The sequence below is a fragment of the Xylocopa sonorina genome, chromosome 9 (assembly GCF_050948175.1).
Source record: "Xylocopa sonorina isolate GNS202 chromosome 9, iyXylSono1_principal, whole genome shotgun sequence".
Classification (NCBI taxonomy): Eukaryota; Metazoa; Arthropoda; class Insecta; order Hymenoptera; family Apidae; genus Xylocopa; species Xylocopa sonorina.
In genome coordinates, this window is record NC_135201.1 from 6122535 (window position 1) to 6139932 (window position 17398).

General features: G+C 42.8%; 1 protein-coding gene across 4 annotated transcripts in view; it reads left to right on the forward strand.

Moving 5' to 3' along the window:
* The window catches only part of LOC143426611 (metabotropic glycine receptor), a 104662-nt gene that overhangs the window by 3395 nt on the left and 83869 nt on the right, over positions 1-17398 (forward strand). For all 4 annotated transcript variants that reach the window (XR_013102174.1, XM_076900188.1, XM_076900186.1 and 1 more), the window contains exon 2: positions 14486-14669. Coding sequence is in view for 3 of the 4 variants with exons in the window: in XM_076900188.1 (XP_076756303.1) it covers positions 14486-14669 (184 nt within the window). In the remaining variant the exon portion in view is untranslated. The remainder of the gene's footprint in view (positions 1-14485; positions 14670-17398) is intronic.

The window sequence follows — 17398 nt, forward strand, 5'->3', positions numbered from 1 at the left end:
TGAGATCCGTCGGTATCCGCGATCAAAATGCCATAATTAAACATTTCTTTCCCACATTTAATTCCCACGGAAACACCTAGACAGTCCTTGATAAATATTCTGATTGAACTTGACACGATAAGGTCGAAGACATTGTTGAAAAAGTAATAAATTTGTTACGCGTGTGACACGTGTTTAATACTACTGAAACGAACACTGTTGTAATAAGAAAGTATGCTAATGAGTATGCTGGTAGGAATTTCAATGAATTTACCTGAATATCAAAATTATCTGGAAGGTAGGATGGGGTCAAACCACGAAACATTGAATTCGGATGAGTGCGTTTGCCTAGAACATCCAAAGTGGATCAAGAGGTTGAAGAAGTTAAACGGGTCATTGTATTTTGATTTAACTGCATTAGAGCATTCGATGCGCTCTATTTCATTCAATTGTACCCGCACGTAATACTAAACAGTTTGTAATTATACTTCTGATTAATTCCACCACGTACTTTCTGCCTTTCACGAGCAATATAAATTTCATTTACAGAGGCTTCGATTTGAACCAGAATCTAATCTGAGCCTAACCCTACGTTGTTTTCTCTGTCGCTACGCGGCTTGCAATATAATCCCTCAGTTTTCATTTCGTTTGACAAAACAAACGAAGGTTTCACTGGTATTTATTGTTACGTTCTTCCTGGGGCTAGTCGATAAGACCCCCTTCCACGAAGAAAAACATCTGAGAAAATGGAGGCAGGCTCCGCTTTTTCGCCGCAAAATCTACCAGTTATAGTGCTTATTTTGGTAACGTCTATTGGATGCAAGCAGAATCATCGTCGCGTGAAAATGCGAGAAAGTTTTCTCGAAAATGTTTGTCTCCAAAAATATACTATTTAATATACCCTTTACAGTACTCTACCCATAAAGAATTTCGCCCATGTTTATACTTCAAGGTGCACATACTGAGCTTTCGAAACAGCTGCCTGAAGAAATGATAAAGAAGTCCCGTTTTTAGCTTGGTAATGTGCTGCTTTAAATAAAATTGTCAGGCTGCTCGTTTCAGCATCGAGTACGAACATGGAAATAAAGTTTGAGATGAAATATTTGCGAAATGTTTCATCTGTTTTTCTCTACTTGTACGCATGTCTGCATTCTTTTGGCGAAGCATTTAATTGCATTTTTGCACAGATGTTTCTCTCTGTATTGACCATCGTCAGCATTCTTTCTCGTTCATCTGTACATTGGTACTATCAAAAATTTTTGCGAAATTTTTTCCCCACGATAAATGTACATATTGGAGGAGGTTTCCGATAAGACGCACAAAATAAGAAAGGAATAAACGTGAGAGATCAACGAGCTTGCTTGTCCGACCAATGCAGCGTCGTCAGCTGATCCAACCAGCCCAGTAAACCCGAGGTCGCGTTTTCTTTTCCACTTTCGCGGACTTTTCACGGTGCTTTAGCTTCAAAAGCGGTAACGCTTGTTCCAGTTGCGTGGATCGATGCGATCCGCGCCGCGGAACTCACGGCGATTCATCACGCGGCTCTGTATGAGCATTACTTCTCCTCGTTGAAAGCTCAGCTCCCAAGAGAATCCGTGCAAGCGTGGACAGGCATTATTTATTTTAAGTGTCCCCAGCCGTGGGTTGATAAGGGACTTTTCAGCCAGCCGGTTGCACCGCCAACACGCCCTCCGTTAGTCCGCCATCGCGGTCCGATGATGAACTGCAGGTTGATGCGCGTATTCTCTTGAAGAATGGACAACTTCTGGCTCCCATTGGTACCGCGTAGCCACGTTCTTTAAAAGTTAACGTGATCTTCTTACGAGAGAGTTGTTCTGTTAACTTCCAGCGACGATTAGGTACTTTCTAGGCTCGAGTATGACTACAAGCTTCGTCCTTATGACGGACGCCATTGAAGTCGCTGTACAATGGTTTTAAATCAATATTTAGTAATTAAGGAAAGGGATCGATAATGTTTTGAAAGAAATACTAAGCCGGAAACGTTATACGTGGGAGGTCGGAAAGAGAATTGTTAACTGGTGGAAATTTCGGTTCGGGTTGCATTGCAAGGAGATAGAGAAATGGGTTATTGTGTTCTCTGAATCGAATCGCATGGATGGAATTTTTAATCTCGATTTTAATTCCAACCGCCTATTTTCTTTCCACCGCGAGATATTAGCTTCCCTTCATAACAGTTCGATTTCCATAAATAATGTGCGCATAAAAATTGTATTTAATAATATATATTTACGTTTAATGCAACGTTGTGGGAAAAAATGTGAAATTATTTTTCTCTCGGAATAGCCATTCTGACGAAAGAATTACTGCCGTCAGAAATATTCTGATATTACGATGTATTTGCATCTAATAACGGAGCCAATAAAGAATGGTAAAGTATATGCAAATTCTGTGGACGAACAATTTTCCCTGAAAATTAACAAAATATCAGGCGCAACAGCCCGCCAGATAATTGAATTCTCTGCTTTAACAACGCTCCCAGTTTGCCAGAACCGCGGTATATCGGAATCAGCTGACGTTTGCATGCTCCGCTATACTTAGCCGCCAATAATTATCGAAATTGATTTCCTTGGCACGTTAATGAATCGAAGAAAGTGGATATTTACTTTGAAGGTTGTTCGTACCAAGAAAACGTGATCCATTAAATGTCAGAAGTCTATTTAGGGCGGGATCCTCAGCTTGTCTCCTCGAATTGATCAAGGATTCGCGATAATTGCGTGACTCGATCGGTTTATTAAACAATCTCACTGAAAAAACAACGATACAGTTGTTTCTATGAGACTTCCTCGGAATCTGTGTGTCGCTTAGTTACCTTTTTATCGGTGATCAGTTACTTAGCGTCTTGACAAAGAATTCCCGTCCAGTTCGGAAGATTCCCTCGCTAATCGATTTCCAGGTATTTCCGTTATTCGGCACTTTTTCAAGAAACTTGGCCAATTAAAAATTCGCTTACATTAAACACCGACACGGGAGTACTTTCGATGAAAAGTTTTCCACTTCAGTTAGTCGGAATTCTTTTTAAAGGTCCTCTCTTAGACACGGCCGAGAGCGATAAAAAAGAGATACCAGGATAATCGAGGCGGTCGTAAAAGGGTACTTATCGTTCAACAAATTCTCCACGCTAAGTTTCTCCATTAATATTACTCATCGAAGTCTATCATCTGTTGAACGTCTTTTTCTACATCTTTTTCTCGTTCTCTCCTCCGCGAGGCCATTGTTGCCTTTTATCTCGGATCTTGGTAAGTCGCATTACCACTTATGAAACCATTCGAACAGCTGGTGACAATTTTAAGATAAAAGCTGCCTTTTAAAGAACAGAAGATCAATTTTTACTGGTTATTCTTATGGCACAGCGAAGGTATAATTTTAAAGGCTTAGTCTACTCTGACAATGATAAGGCGTAACCCAAATAGATAACGATTGGGTATTTCTTAAAAATCTGGAAACAATGCTTTGTCCAATAGTAGGTGAAACTTTCCCTGAAATGTCGCGTTCAATCATTCTCAGCCAGTTTCCCAATCTTCTACTCGAATTACCAGGTTTCCACCAGTCGGAACTGTTGAACCTAATAGCGCCCTTTGACTCCTCCATTCTTCAAGAAGGACAAAGCGGTAGAGCTATCGATTCCTACCGGCTGGAAATACTTTCCGCCAAAAGTTAACGGGGCACAAAGGGACTTGCAAAGGTGCGTGTTCCGCTGAAACACCAATCGAGATAGCGTATTTATTTGCCTCGATTAAATCACGTAATTGCGTCGTGTTACGATCAGTGGAGAATTTCAGGTGGACCGATCCGGTATTTTCGCGAAGAACCATTCGAGGAGGAAGGTCAGGTCCCAATAAAGTGGTAATTAACCCTCGAAACACGACACGGTCGACTTGAAAAGGGGTTAGAGAAGCTGGCGGTTTCCTTTTCATCGAATCGGATCGGTATATTTTCTCCGGCCGATTCAAAGAACGACTTGGACCTTCCTGCGCGACCCAAATGGCTGGACGCGACACTGGCCACGGGTATTATTACATCGTAAATTGGAATCAGGAAGAACACCGTCGAGTTTGTTTGTTGCGGCTCTAATGGGAGCATAAATAATGATAACGGGTTGGAACTCACCGACTGCTTTATGGTTAATGAGCTTTTGAAACAGTTGGCTGGCCCAAGAAACTCGTTTGCGGTATGGCAATTCTTGTTTCCCTGAATTCCGCCGATGATACGTTCTGTCTCCTGGTTTTTTATGGCTTAGAGGTGGTTACAGTGATCTACAGCGGCCCTGGCAGTGGGCAAGTTTGGTTCCAAGGATTTTCTCTGGCTGCCACGCGTTATTGTCACGGCAGAACGGGAGTTACTTCTTATGAGCCCAGTTGGGACATTTTCTATATACGGATTATTAGATAGGGCTGCGTTCGAAGGAGATTAGAAGTAATCCTTGGAAACAGTCGGCTTCTGGCTGTTCCCTTTGTGGACCGATCTCAGGCCCTCGTAATCTGTCGATTACGGGGTCTCTTGGTTATCGAACGTGGGATATGGCGACGATAGCCGACGAAAATCCTCGGCGGTATCGTGCATCGGAACCGATGATCAGAGATGCGGGAAAGCTGCTGATAATTCGGACAAGAGCCGGAAATAGCAGAATCCGTGGTATATAGGTCGCTGAACGACGAAATATTGACCCACCGTTCCGAGCAGTCGCCGATCTTGAAATGGTTAGCCCTCGAGCCTAACCCGGCATTACAAGCGTTTAACGGGGGAGGCAAATTTGTTTAGCAACGTTTTACCGTCGAGATAAATGTTCCCCTTCCGTTCGCCTATTTTATTACACCACGGAACAGGGGTTGCTTTTTGGTTAAACACCATCCTCCTGTCGTTATTTGGCTCAACTACCTTAAGAGGTATTTTTATGTAGGGTTGAATGATTCAATGAACGATTGGCGATTCGTTTGCATATTTTTCTTAATTCATTGGCGATCAATTCACTTTTGGATATATTTAGCTATTTTACGCTGTTCAAGTCTGACCTTTCCTCGATTCACTTAATAGTTAATTATTGCCGTCTGTTTAAATTAAGAAGAATCTGGGTTTATGTAAATTAAGGAGAGACTGCTGGCTAGAATATATTGTTCGAATCAAAACACGAGCGATTCTTGAAATTAGTCTTGCATTCGACGAGAGAATATTATTCGAGGGAACAGGAAGCAAGGTTGTTTGTCTATACCACGCGTGCTTCTCGCCCGAGGGGCTAGATTTATTCGAGTACCAGCGGCGAGATCGCATACTCAAGGAATAATTCTTCCACTTACCATCAGAATCCTCGTGCACATACTTTAGAATCATCGATATACCCTCGAGGTATTAATATCGTGTGCTCGTGTTAACAGAAGTCGAGAAGGTCTGGCTTACCAACGTTACACTTTAAACAATTTTGTATACCTTTCCCCAAGAGAACCGACAAACTTTTCTCGCATGTATCTCGATTCTGTTTATGGATATCGCGCGGTCAATATCGCGAGAACTAGACTTTTTGGTGCTTCTGTTACTCGGAGAAGTCGTGAGAGAGATTGATTCAGGGGACGTTCTGTCCGTTCACGTTTTCAACCCACTTTCTCGTTTTCCAAGGCCACCCACACGTGTTTCCCCCGATATTCCACTGTCCCTCCACGCTATTTCCCAGAGCCACGATTGTTGGCCGCTATATTTGTAGGCGGGGTGATATAAATTATTACTCCAGTTGTCAGCTCGGCACTTTCCAACCCCTGTCCAACCGCCGACGGGGGTGGCTCTGCTCGGCCGCTTTCGTTTCTGCAAAGCTTCTATCCAACAGGGAAAAAACCGTCCCAGAATGCTTCTATCTCTGGTCGAGACTAATCGAGTGCTTCAACAGAAAGAGACGATTCTTCCTTCGCAATTGCAGAACGTGAAAGCGGAGATGAAGCTCGAGATCCTGGGCTTGATGAGGGATAAGGGTGATATTTGCTTCGATGGCATTTCCTGCCTTTGATTGGTCTCTCTTTCATCGTACTCCTGGTATTTATTCCTCCTTCGATCGTTTATTTAGAAGCATCTTTGTTTATCAGTTGGGATTAAACGTCGTTGGTACCACAAAGAATTAAACTATCTTTAATGTATTCGTCTTAAGCCATTAACTCGTTGGAAGTCGCATTGGTCAAACTCAAGGGAGAATTATTCCATTCTACTTATTAGTAGATCCATCTAAATTTACATCGGAGTACATCAACATAATCTGATTAAAGATAAAGCAGAGGTCCATATTGCCAATTCCAGTTAAGCCCCTGTAAACCCAATAAATGTTTCATCGTCTGATTTTGAACAGCGATTTTCAATGCACTTTACAACGGCAACAAAGATCAACTTTCAAATCGATGCAACTTCAGCGACTTGGAGTACTTTCGCCAATACATGGTTGTTTTCGCAACCACGGATAGTCGATCGATCATGATCGAACGGTGACCCTGTATCGATTTTTAAGGAATCCCAGAAACAAGATTCCAGGCTAAATGAATTAATTCCCGCGATTGATTGAATTTCAGTCGATTGAATCTGTCGATTTTAAAACCGACAAAGGTGCTCGCACAAGCTTCCTGTCACGGTGCTCGTTCCGAGTCTCGGAATAATTCGTGACGATTAAAAGTGGAGCTGATCGATGTTTTAATTTAGGAACGTCGATTCGAGACAGTTAAGATGGCTAACGTTCCTGGAAACGTTTACACAGTGAATTTATTCCGCTGTCCAGTTCGAAGAATGAAAATACAATCCGCTAATAACGGCACTGGAACGTAATTGGTCCAGAGTTTAATTAAAAACGTTCCGCACTTAGTGTGAAATGTAATTACTGTTCACTGGAATTAATCGCGTTTTACAATTATTCACCAAACTTGTACGATCACGTTGGACAGCCTGACGATCCGTTTATTTCCCCCAAATAATTTATTTTTCACTTTACCGATGCGATTCTCGATACGATACTTTCGAAACTATCTTCTACTATCGGTTCGTTTCCTTCGAGTGTGCGTTACGAAAATAGAAGTTACGAACGTTGGGTTGCAGTCTTCGAAAAGAAGTTTTAATAAAACATGTAGCTTCGATCGTATAGAGAACGTTTCAACCGAAAGAAGAACGGGAAAGTTGTAAATTCGTTTACAAAAAATCTCATAGGGCACGAAACTTTTCGAAGAGCATACATCATGGAGAGAGTAACAGTTGTATCCTAGTTGAATTCAATTCATAGTTGTAACAAATTCGAAACCATTATTACGTTCACACAGCAAGATTGTTCGCCAGTTCAATCAGATACTTTAAAATGGCGATTAACTTAACTGGCCTCCATACTTAATAAACGGAGTGGAAAACGAGCAATTCCTTTTACCGCAAGCGAAAAGCACATGGGACCTGCGCTTTTTACAATGCACATTTTACGATCGAGTTTCTCGTGGCTTTCAGCCCTTTAGGTGACGAACCAGATCTAAAGGATTATAAAACGTGAAAGAAATGGCAATGGCTCGGTAACGGTACGTTGTTACGCGGACTTTTTAACAAGCCTCATCCTCAAGGGAGGAGCATACACGTACACGCGTCTCACTCTAGCAGCCACTTTATCGTTGATTTTACGTGATAGTTACCTAAAGCCCTGGGCTTTTTTTTTTTTTAATCGCTGAAAGAAAGTTTGCTCTTTGATATCTACCACACAGAACGCAGGTAGAGAGATTCTGCACCTCGTTAACGGGAATTAAACCGTTTGATAACAAAATTTTCCTTTTCCCTTAATGCTTTTACAAATATTAGTTCCAGAAATTTTCCGATATCCATCCCAGCTGTTTTTTTTTACAAAGAAGGGTATTGGTCTTTTTTTTGAGAAAGAGAGTTCTAAAAAAAAAATGGTACCAGTAGTATCGTAAGCCCTACTAGAAGGTTTTAGATAGGATTTTATGTAACTATTCCATACGGAATTATCTAGTCTGGCGTAGAATTTAATCGATATTCGTCCTAGTTTTTTTATACAAAGAAAGAAACTCGCTTTGGCCGAAAAAAACGCGGTCCGAATTTGAAACGTTTGTTATACTTTTTTACTTCAATTAAAACGTACATTAGTTATATCTGGAACAAGGATATCGTACGCTAAATGGACGCCGTATAAAAGTACCTGACCCAACGTTTCAGTTTCCAATATTTTTTCACTAAACCTGGTAAGACTGTCTTTTAAAAATACAGTCCCTTCGATCATTAAAAGGTTACCTCTTCAATCGACTTTTATTTTCACTAAAAAAGATCTAAAAAATAAGATATATTTTTGTTCGTTCCCAACGAAAAGCTCTGGTCCGATGAGCTTCAATCGAGATTGGGTATTTTACCAAGTTTAATTGCTTTCTTTTAGCGCGGATTATTTCTCGGACTTCGATTCACTCAAGTTGGGATTCTTCGCGGTATACCCGCCAACTCTGATCACCCACTGTCTGCAATTTCAAACAGCCTATCTTCTGGATCGTTCCGTAGCTCGAATTGCTTGCCTCTGAACTTTAATTACTCATTACCCGGGGCTATAATTTGTCCGACGTCGGCTATGAACTTCGCGAAAGGGGCGGTATTTTTCGAATAAAATGGCTGAGCGGGGAAAATCGTCGGTATCGATCATTCGAGGATTCCCAAGCGTGAAATTTAATTCCGCCGCTGATTGGTCATCGTGGTGCAAGTGAGTCTCGGTGTTTTTATTGTCCGTCGACGGTATTCCATTCTGAAATCCGTCACGTTTCACTACTTCGAAATTGCAATCTTCACGCTGCTGAAAGGGGATCAGTAGTACTGCGGGGACGTGCATGCTCTGTGTCAATACGATCGCACTCTATTCGACCGTGCAGCATATTTGTGAACCGCCCATCCATCAACAGGAATCACTGGGAACTTGTTTAACTTTATTTTGCAACCGTAGGACCCTTTGTGGATCCGACGCGTGTTCTCAATCTATGAATAGGAACTAAAAAGCTCTCTCTTCGATGAATTCCGGTTGAATGGAACTCGTTGCCTTTTATGAAGTAGTACAAGCACAGTTTCGTTTTCAAAGTTCATCCATATTATTAAATGGCTAACTCTTTTAGCCAGCCAGCTGTGAAATCATAGCTTGTACAGTTCGATGGAAGTTGTCTAGATCACAGTCACGTATTTCCCCAGAGAGTTCAGGTGAGAGCAAAGTGCACCTAGGGTGCTTTGGGCATTGAGTACGGTACTGCGTCCGCTTTCAACTTTTATATTGGTCTCGAAAATCCCGAGAATCGATGTTTCCGACCGGATGAGCCCACAGAGATACGAGCTGTCCTCGTAAAGCTGGCGTAAGATGAATTAGAGGGAAAGAGATGGGGGACCGTGGGTCACAGGGAACGTCTACCTCTTTACCCTCCACTTCTCTTTTTTGACCGCCGGTTCAGCAGTTGAGTGACTAAGAAAATGTCAGGGTTATTTATAAGTTGATATTTAGAGGCGAGTCTCTTTCAAGGACTGAATTGGGAAACGCCGAGATAATGAGATTGACACCTCTAGAAAGCACCCCTGGTGCTTGCGGCTGAGGAAGAACCAAACTTATCCTGAACTTCAACCTCTTCCCAAGAGCTTAACCTAAAAACTCGGGTTCTCTTTTTACAATCTCTTAAAGAGGCTCCATACCAAAAGTTTTATGGGGAAAAGCTTTCCTTTCTTCGAAGGATTCATCAAGGGAATGGTTTTCAAGAATAGATTCTCTGGTAAAAGAGACAGAAGGGGGTGGGGAGAAGACAGGCTGATTCGATTAGGAAAGAGATCTCAGTCAGCTGTTTGGAGGGGGCTGCATTCATTCGATTATTCCCGAGGCTGCAACGTTAAACTGACTGGTGAACGACAGACTGTCCGAGGCGTAAAATATGTTTAACCCCGTTTTCCGATACTCGGCTGTCCGGCCGTACGATCCAGACCAGGCAAAATTTAATCGCGTCCTCGCTGCGGTGGGGGCCATTGAAATCTGGTCATGTCAGACAATCTAAAAGGTCACTGTAGTCGGACATAAAAATAAGCACGGCCTTGCGACTGATCGATACCGCATTTTATTGACCAATCGTTGAATCGATTCCTAGCTAGACCTGCCTTATGGAACCTACCACTGTGATAAGCTCCCTCGACCGAGGAAGCTACATCTAGGCCATTGCTAGATACCAGCATAAATATAATCCAACTCCTGATTAGTTAATCGCGACAGAAAGTTCGATCGATGAAAGGTTCCTTTCCGTTAAATTGGCCCTCCTCTCATACCGATATTGGGGTACCACGAGGTAACCGAAATTTGTCAACTCGGATCGATAGTCGCACGCAAACTTGACCCCAAAATACGTCGGATCACCGAATGGAATGGCCTTTGGTCCCGTGACATATTTCGATATAAGCCATATGTCCACCGGTTGGCCGCGTCCTCCGCTGATGGTCTTTAAAATGCGCAGGGGTCTCGGACGGACGGTAATCCGGGCACGTTCTCCTTTTAATTAATTCGCATTACCGCGGCCCGACGGGACATTTGCAAATGAAAGCGGCGTGTTAAAAGCCCTATCAGCGTGGAATGAATGGCGCATTCCCAATTTCGCGATACCGACATATCCTGCCCGGGACAAATCCTGCTTAAGCTGGACGTACGTGGTGCTAATATCGTTCCGTTATCACCCGGAAGTGCATGTTGCGAAACGGTATATCCAGATTTCAGCTCGATTCAGCCAATATTCAGCCGATGCTCGCAAATGTCTAAGCTCTGTCTGTCGCAACGCTCCGCATCTTTCCTTCCAGTAAAATGTCTCGCTGGAATACCAAGGCGCATCTTATCGAGATTGCTCTAGGTCTAAACTGAATTCACCCGATCGATCCGTAAATTGATATTTATCGTCATTGCCTGTCGTTTCCGGGGTTATATTGGGTTTTAACGTTCGGCTACTGTCTCTTGTTGCCTCGATGCGAGATGAAATTAAAACGTACGCGGCGTCGTACGTTTCACGGGTGTTCGAAGATTCGGCTAGAGTAATAAAAGGATCTTCTTCGAAGCCCTTGATGGTAACTGAACATTTGCTGAAAGGTGTTCCGCGTAACTTCTCTCTTGTTATTCGCGTTACGATTCCCACGAGCGGCGAGGTCGAATTCAGTTAAGAAGTTTCCATTAGCCAACTGTAAAAACTGTTCTCCAATTAAAAGGCAAGTTCCACGGGAAGGAAATCGGATTCAACCGGGGAATTAAACAGGTCGAGCGTCTGTGTAGTTTCCGCGGAGGGCGTGGGATACTCGAGGTACGAATTCGAGCAAAGAAATTGCAACACAGCCCGATTGACCAGCGTTCCATGAAATTCTACCGGCTTTGATAAAAGCGCGAATATTTTCACGAATAAAGAGAAAGAGGGGAAACGTCTGGCCGTGCTTCTGGCGTCCATTAACGCAGTCTTAAATTACATTTACGCGAGCTTAGGTGCTGTCTGCGCAGAAACTAACCTCCATCCGCTCTTTTGATCCTCTCTTATACCTCACATTTCCGTTTTTTGCTTCGTTACCCAGGGAGCTTCTTTCCGTTATGGCCGCAGACGCGTATCACCTAACCTATGACACAACCAAGATGGCATCGAACAGAAAATGGAAAACGAGACCGTTACCTCGTTCGAATCACCTACTTAATTAACGAACCCCCGTTACATTTATTGCCTCGAGGTTATGAAACAGTTACGCAAGCAGAATAAGGTATACCATCTAATTTATAACGGAAGAAAGGGTAATTGGTTAGCGTGTAGATTATTTTAGAACGTGTGTACTTTAAGGAGTTCGTGGCGATTAAGATGGTTCAATTTAGGAACGGTGTTGCATGATCCTCTTACCCTTCTATCTTATATCGCGTTCCTCAGCAATATTAATAATACATATTCTTTTCATGGCGATTCCTGATGAACGATCTCAAGGGAATTTTCGGGTCACCGTATACTTTCAACATTTATCGTGTCGCCTTTATAGCGTTTTGACGGTGCTTTGGTAGCCCCAAGAATTTGCAATTTAATGACGAACGACCGTGGCCACGTCGGATACCGTATTTTATGAGTAAACGGCTTGTTCTTATATAAACGGATCGCACAGTGTCTCTTGAAGATACGTGTACATTTATGATTATCGTTATAGTTTAGCTTCGATCTTGTGTCGCAAGAAAAAATTACTAATACGAACAACTACCCTCCTCGTTTCGCGAAAACTATAACTCGCTGGTTCAGTTCGATTCTGCCTTTTACCAGAGACAATAATTGGTACAATTATATTTTATCGTCGAAGGAGGAAAGTTTTGAGAGATGTAGGGTAAGTTTGTGTTAAATCCTATTAAGTTAGGATGAACAAAGTTCAGCTTGTTTTAAGTTCAGCTTGTTCAGCTTGTGTCACCCTCCATATAGCTTCGTAATATGTACTTTAAAAATGTTTTCTGTGGAGGAGAGCACGAAAGTTTGCGAATCGTTGCGCATTGGGCAACAAAGTCATTTTAATCTAAAAAAATATATGTATCGGGAGAATTCATTCCCGTTGTTGGTTCTAAAACACTTTTTACCTCGAATTTGTCGAATCGTAACTTCACCTGCTACCCGTAAAATGTTTAGAATTATCCGTCGCTACGAGCTGATGGGAAAACGAAAATTTGGAGCTGCGAAAAAATCGAGGACCAAGATAAAGTTTGATTTATTGTCTGTGCATTTCATAAAATTTTTAATCTCCTGTATGCTTTATAGGCGAGCCAGATAGCGCGCTCTATCGTTTTTTGTTTCTCTGTTGCGTCGATTCTATCCTTTCACGTGTTGCAAATATTCATAATCAATAACAGGTTATTCGACAATTCATCGCGCACGACTAGCCATACATTCGGGACTTTAAACGAACTTATACAACGCTAATGCGTACAAATCAAGTAGTTATCGTTTCTTTGGCTATGGTGCATCTGTGGTGATCACCAGAGTGAGATATGCATCAAGTCGCGGCCAAGAAGGCGACCTAAAAACGCGAATAGACGACCTGGGAGGAAATTGCCGCGAGCAGATGAAGGAAATGATGTTTGTCGAACCCGTTGTTTCCTTACCAGCTCTTCGTTTCCATCTCCATCCGCCCGATAACGTTCTTATTCGCCATGAGCTTCCGTCCCAGAAGAAATTGCCCCGACTTTATCGGCTGTACCCTACTTCCGGCCTGGGAATGCGTGGAACGTTATTTGCACCAGCCTCCTGACAGCGACAGCCTCCATTCGCGACGATAACTTCACATCGCGCGATCCTACCCCGTGCACCTTCCTTCCTTCACGGGCTAACTGTGATCGCTGCCGCTTTATTGCATTTTCCCTTCCATCTGGCCTGTTCGACGCTACCGTTTCAGTGGATCAACAACTGTGTCAACAAGATTTCCCTTTACCCTTATTTGAATATCAATAGCAACTGTTTGAGGAGTAAGATGTTAAGATGTTGTTTAAGATTTTAAGTCAGGATACGGTTTGATTCGTTTTCCTTAATCCAAGGTACACTCGGAACCTTCGTTGGGATAACATTAACGACGATCGTTTCGTGCAATTGAATCCTCCGATGTCGAACGCTGTGGGACCGTTTAACTATAGAAAATTGACGGAAAATCTTGTCTCCATCCGCGGTGTTCGTTGCTCGCCATACGGACGGGAATCTCCATGAGATCGTATTTTCGTGCGCTCGCGTTTATTCGAAATTGTTCCTCCGGTTCTCGTCGGGGAATGCGTCAGCCGTTGAAACCGGGATTCAGCTTGTTCCACCGGGGAGATTTAAAGAGGACAGTGGCTGGGCGAGGAAATCGCGGGTTTCCGGGTGAAACGGGGTTTAGACGCGGCCAAATAAGGCACCCTGATGGAGGCTAGGATGAAGTGGAATAGATAATGGCCGCACGAAATGGAATCGAGGAATAGATCAACTTTTCGTACTGCTCGCCCGTAGCCATTCCCATCGATTTTATTGCACCGCACGGCGATTTTCAAAGACGAGCTCCTGGAACGTCTCGCGGGTATTAGATGACTCTCAAAGAACATGCAAAAATAACCGGTTAAAGCGCGCGACGTCGCAGAGGTATCGTGCTCGATATTTTCCGTTCCCCGCGGATTAAACTCAACAAACTCCGCCGTGTTTACGTCTTCCTTATCTCTCCGGCGACTGTACAGCGTATACCGTCGGAATACGATTCTCTCGGAAATGTGAATACACGCGTAGAATCACAACAGTGCTACGTCCGCACGTACGCACGTCTAAATATATTTAGAAAACCGCGCAGGGACTTATCGACTTCAGTCACCGTTCGCGAGCGAACAAGGAAACATCGTGAAACTTTAGTGCGTGTGCTTCTCGCGTTCAGCTTTTCACATTTTATTGTACGTAGTGGGTTATTTGCATTCGACGATTGCTTGTATGATTAGTAAGGAAAATTCATAATAATTCGCGCCTTTTTCTTATCCCAGGTCTGCACACGTACACGCTGAACGAAACTACCCATACGGAGCGAGAAGAGGACGAGATCCTGACGGTGAGATACGAGGATGGCAGGTGGTCGAAGCCCTACTACGATTGCGGCGGCGGGAATATCTGGATGCTGACCTACACCGTTCCCTTCTTCGGTTACGTGAACGACACCTACTTCTTCAAGTGAGTACTCTACCCTCTAACTTGGCCCACTACTCTCGTTGAACTTTCTCGACTATTGGGTAGCACGTATCCTAAATGCAGTAGCATACCCGCGCATTACCGATTTTATTCGTTCGATCCAGTGGTCCTCCATTTATTACGTACGCCACATTTTAGTTTAACTGCGTCAATCTGATATCTGTACATATTTCACCTCGCTGTAAGTTGTACAGTTGTACATATAAACGCTTGAGCACTTTCCCGAGCTACTGTACATACCATGTGATCGATTGTACGCTGGGTGCAATATGGGTTACGTTACTGTCGTTTATGGAGCTAACCTGGTGCAATGATAGACCGCACGGTGACGTTATTGGTACTTACATTTCTATTACTGGTTTTTACCCGCAATAAAAGTTTCATTTCGCGACCATTCCGAACGCTGCCATCGACCAATTTGTTCTTAAAAGAATTATTGTTCGATAGAAAGTTTTGTCTCTGACGATTTTTCCATTACTCGTTCCGGAGGACTAATAAACAGCGTCTTTCATGTTGTTCAAACACTTTTCACCCGAAATAGTGCAAGATGTTGGCTCGCTGCAATCTTTCACATGGTAGAGAAATTAAATTTCTCCAATTGCTTGGAAACAGGATGATACATGCATATGTTCCCTTTTTATACGAAAACAATTGCAAAACTGTACGATGGCTGCATCGTAACATTTTAACAGAGACAATTGGAAGCCTTAAAGCACAAATTTCTTGACTGACAAAGAAGAAGTCAGTCTCCTGTGACCATTTTAAATTAAAAATATGTTCCCCTTGTTATTGAATTTTTCATTCGAATTGTTCAAGATTCAAATGAGCAGTACCGATGTCGTACAATTTCCTATTATTTATGGGTTTGTTAATGGCCTCTGGTTAGGTGTGAAAATAATAGTCCATTGTTTTCTTCCTTTTATCTTCGAATCAACGTGTTCCGCATCGTGCCAGGGCCACGGGGGTTTAGCGAGTTCTAATCTACCAATTATTCGTAATTTATTGCACGTGCTCACGCGAGCCACGGCGGTCGATATTGAAGTAATTCAATTCGATCCGATATATTTCGCGTACTGCCAAGTTTGAATGATAATTTAATTTCCGAATAAAGGAACGCCCGATAAGATTTACGGGTTTTAATAACAGCGCACGGGACGGTAAATAATTAAACGCCTGGCGTCCTTCCTTTTTGCACGCGCGTTCCGCAGCAAACTGAATTAACCGTATCCAACTTTAATCCGACGATTATTTGTCCCGCTTTGTCGTCCGTTTTTCATTTGTCTCTCGATGAATAATACCGTGACGCTGACAAAATTCAGTTCGAATTCGCAACACGGTTTACTGCCCATTGTTCTACCTTTAACAGTATCGAACAAGAAATCATACCCGATTAATATTACCGTGCGTTCGGTAGAAATAATTGTACACGTATTTCTCTACATATCCTCCACGCCCATACTGAAACGTGTCGATATATGAAAACGTGCGAAAGCATTGAAAATCTAGTAGCGTAAAAAGGAAATAAAGTAAATGCGACGAGCATATTGTCTCGCAAGAGGCGCAAGGTGATATACTCTTACGACTATCGATTGGATCGATTCATAGTAGTGCCCCTGGCCGTAGCACGAGCCCTGAATATGATTATGACTGGTTAAAGTCGCGGAAATGTACGAGGTGGACGATCCGTGGATTCAGCGTTTCCGGGGCCAAGCTTTGGAATTTCTGTCGACGTCACGATTTTATTGATGAACGATTGGCTCATTCGTTTTATCGCGCGCCCTTCGATATGTGTTCTATCTATCCGTCGACGGACCCTGGCCATCAATCAATAGGAACACACGGAAGGAATATGTGCATAGAAAAAGATGATATTCGTTCCCATTCGATGCTTGAGATTAAATTACCCCTCGGTTCGTTCTTCCTTTTTTCAATTTTCGAACAGAGAGCAGCGAGAGCATTCGTGAGATATTTTTTTTCCGGGGGAGGAATCGGGGGAGAGAGTAACAATATTGAGTTGATCTATATGTATACAGGGAAATGGGCAGGTTTATTTTACTCTTGAATAATTAAACGCTGAGCGATAAATCAAATGTTTTTGTTGCTTGCAGTCACTGTTGACGAAACAACAGTTCGGGAGCCGATGCGCTAATAAAAATCACCATAAATCAACATTAACCTGGACGGTAGTTATTTGAAACCGACGATACGATTCACGCGTCGAAATCTATAGAATAACGATTGGTTTTCCGGTTGAGTGATTAATTACGCCTGGTTGATGTAATGCAAAGAAGAAAGAACAAAAAGGGAAGAGAGGAGGAAATGGTATTAGTCAGATGACGTAATAATCTGTTTGAAATCGTCAAAAGAATCGCCAGGATTTTACTAATGTCTCGTACAACTTTTCATCGCGTTCGATTTTCACGATTCCGTTGACAGTGATTAATAAACTCGAAGATAAACTCCAGCTGAACCACATTGATGCGGCACGACATCGTGGCTCCACTTTTACTTTCTGCCAATAATTTGGCGTGACCCTGCTTAAAACCAGTCTGGCATAATTAAGCTAAAATAGTTTTACAATTGCGTTTACAGCTGTCTGATTTATGCCTGGACCTTCATTTGTCCCGGCTGTTTCGATTATCAACCCCATCTTCCCCACCCCCGGTTTCCTACGCCAGCCGCTACAAAGGCTCGCTCGAAACTCAACCCGA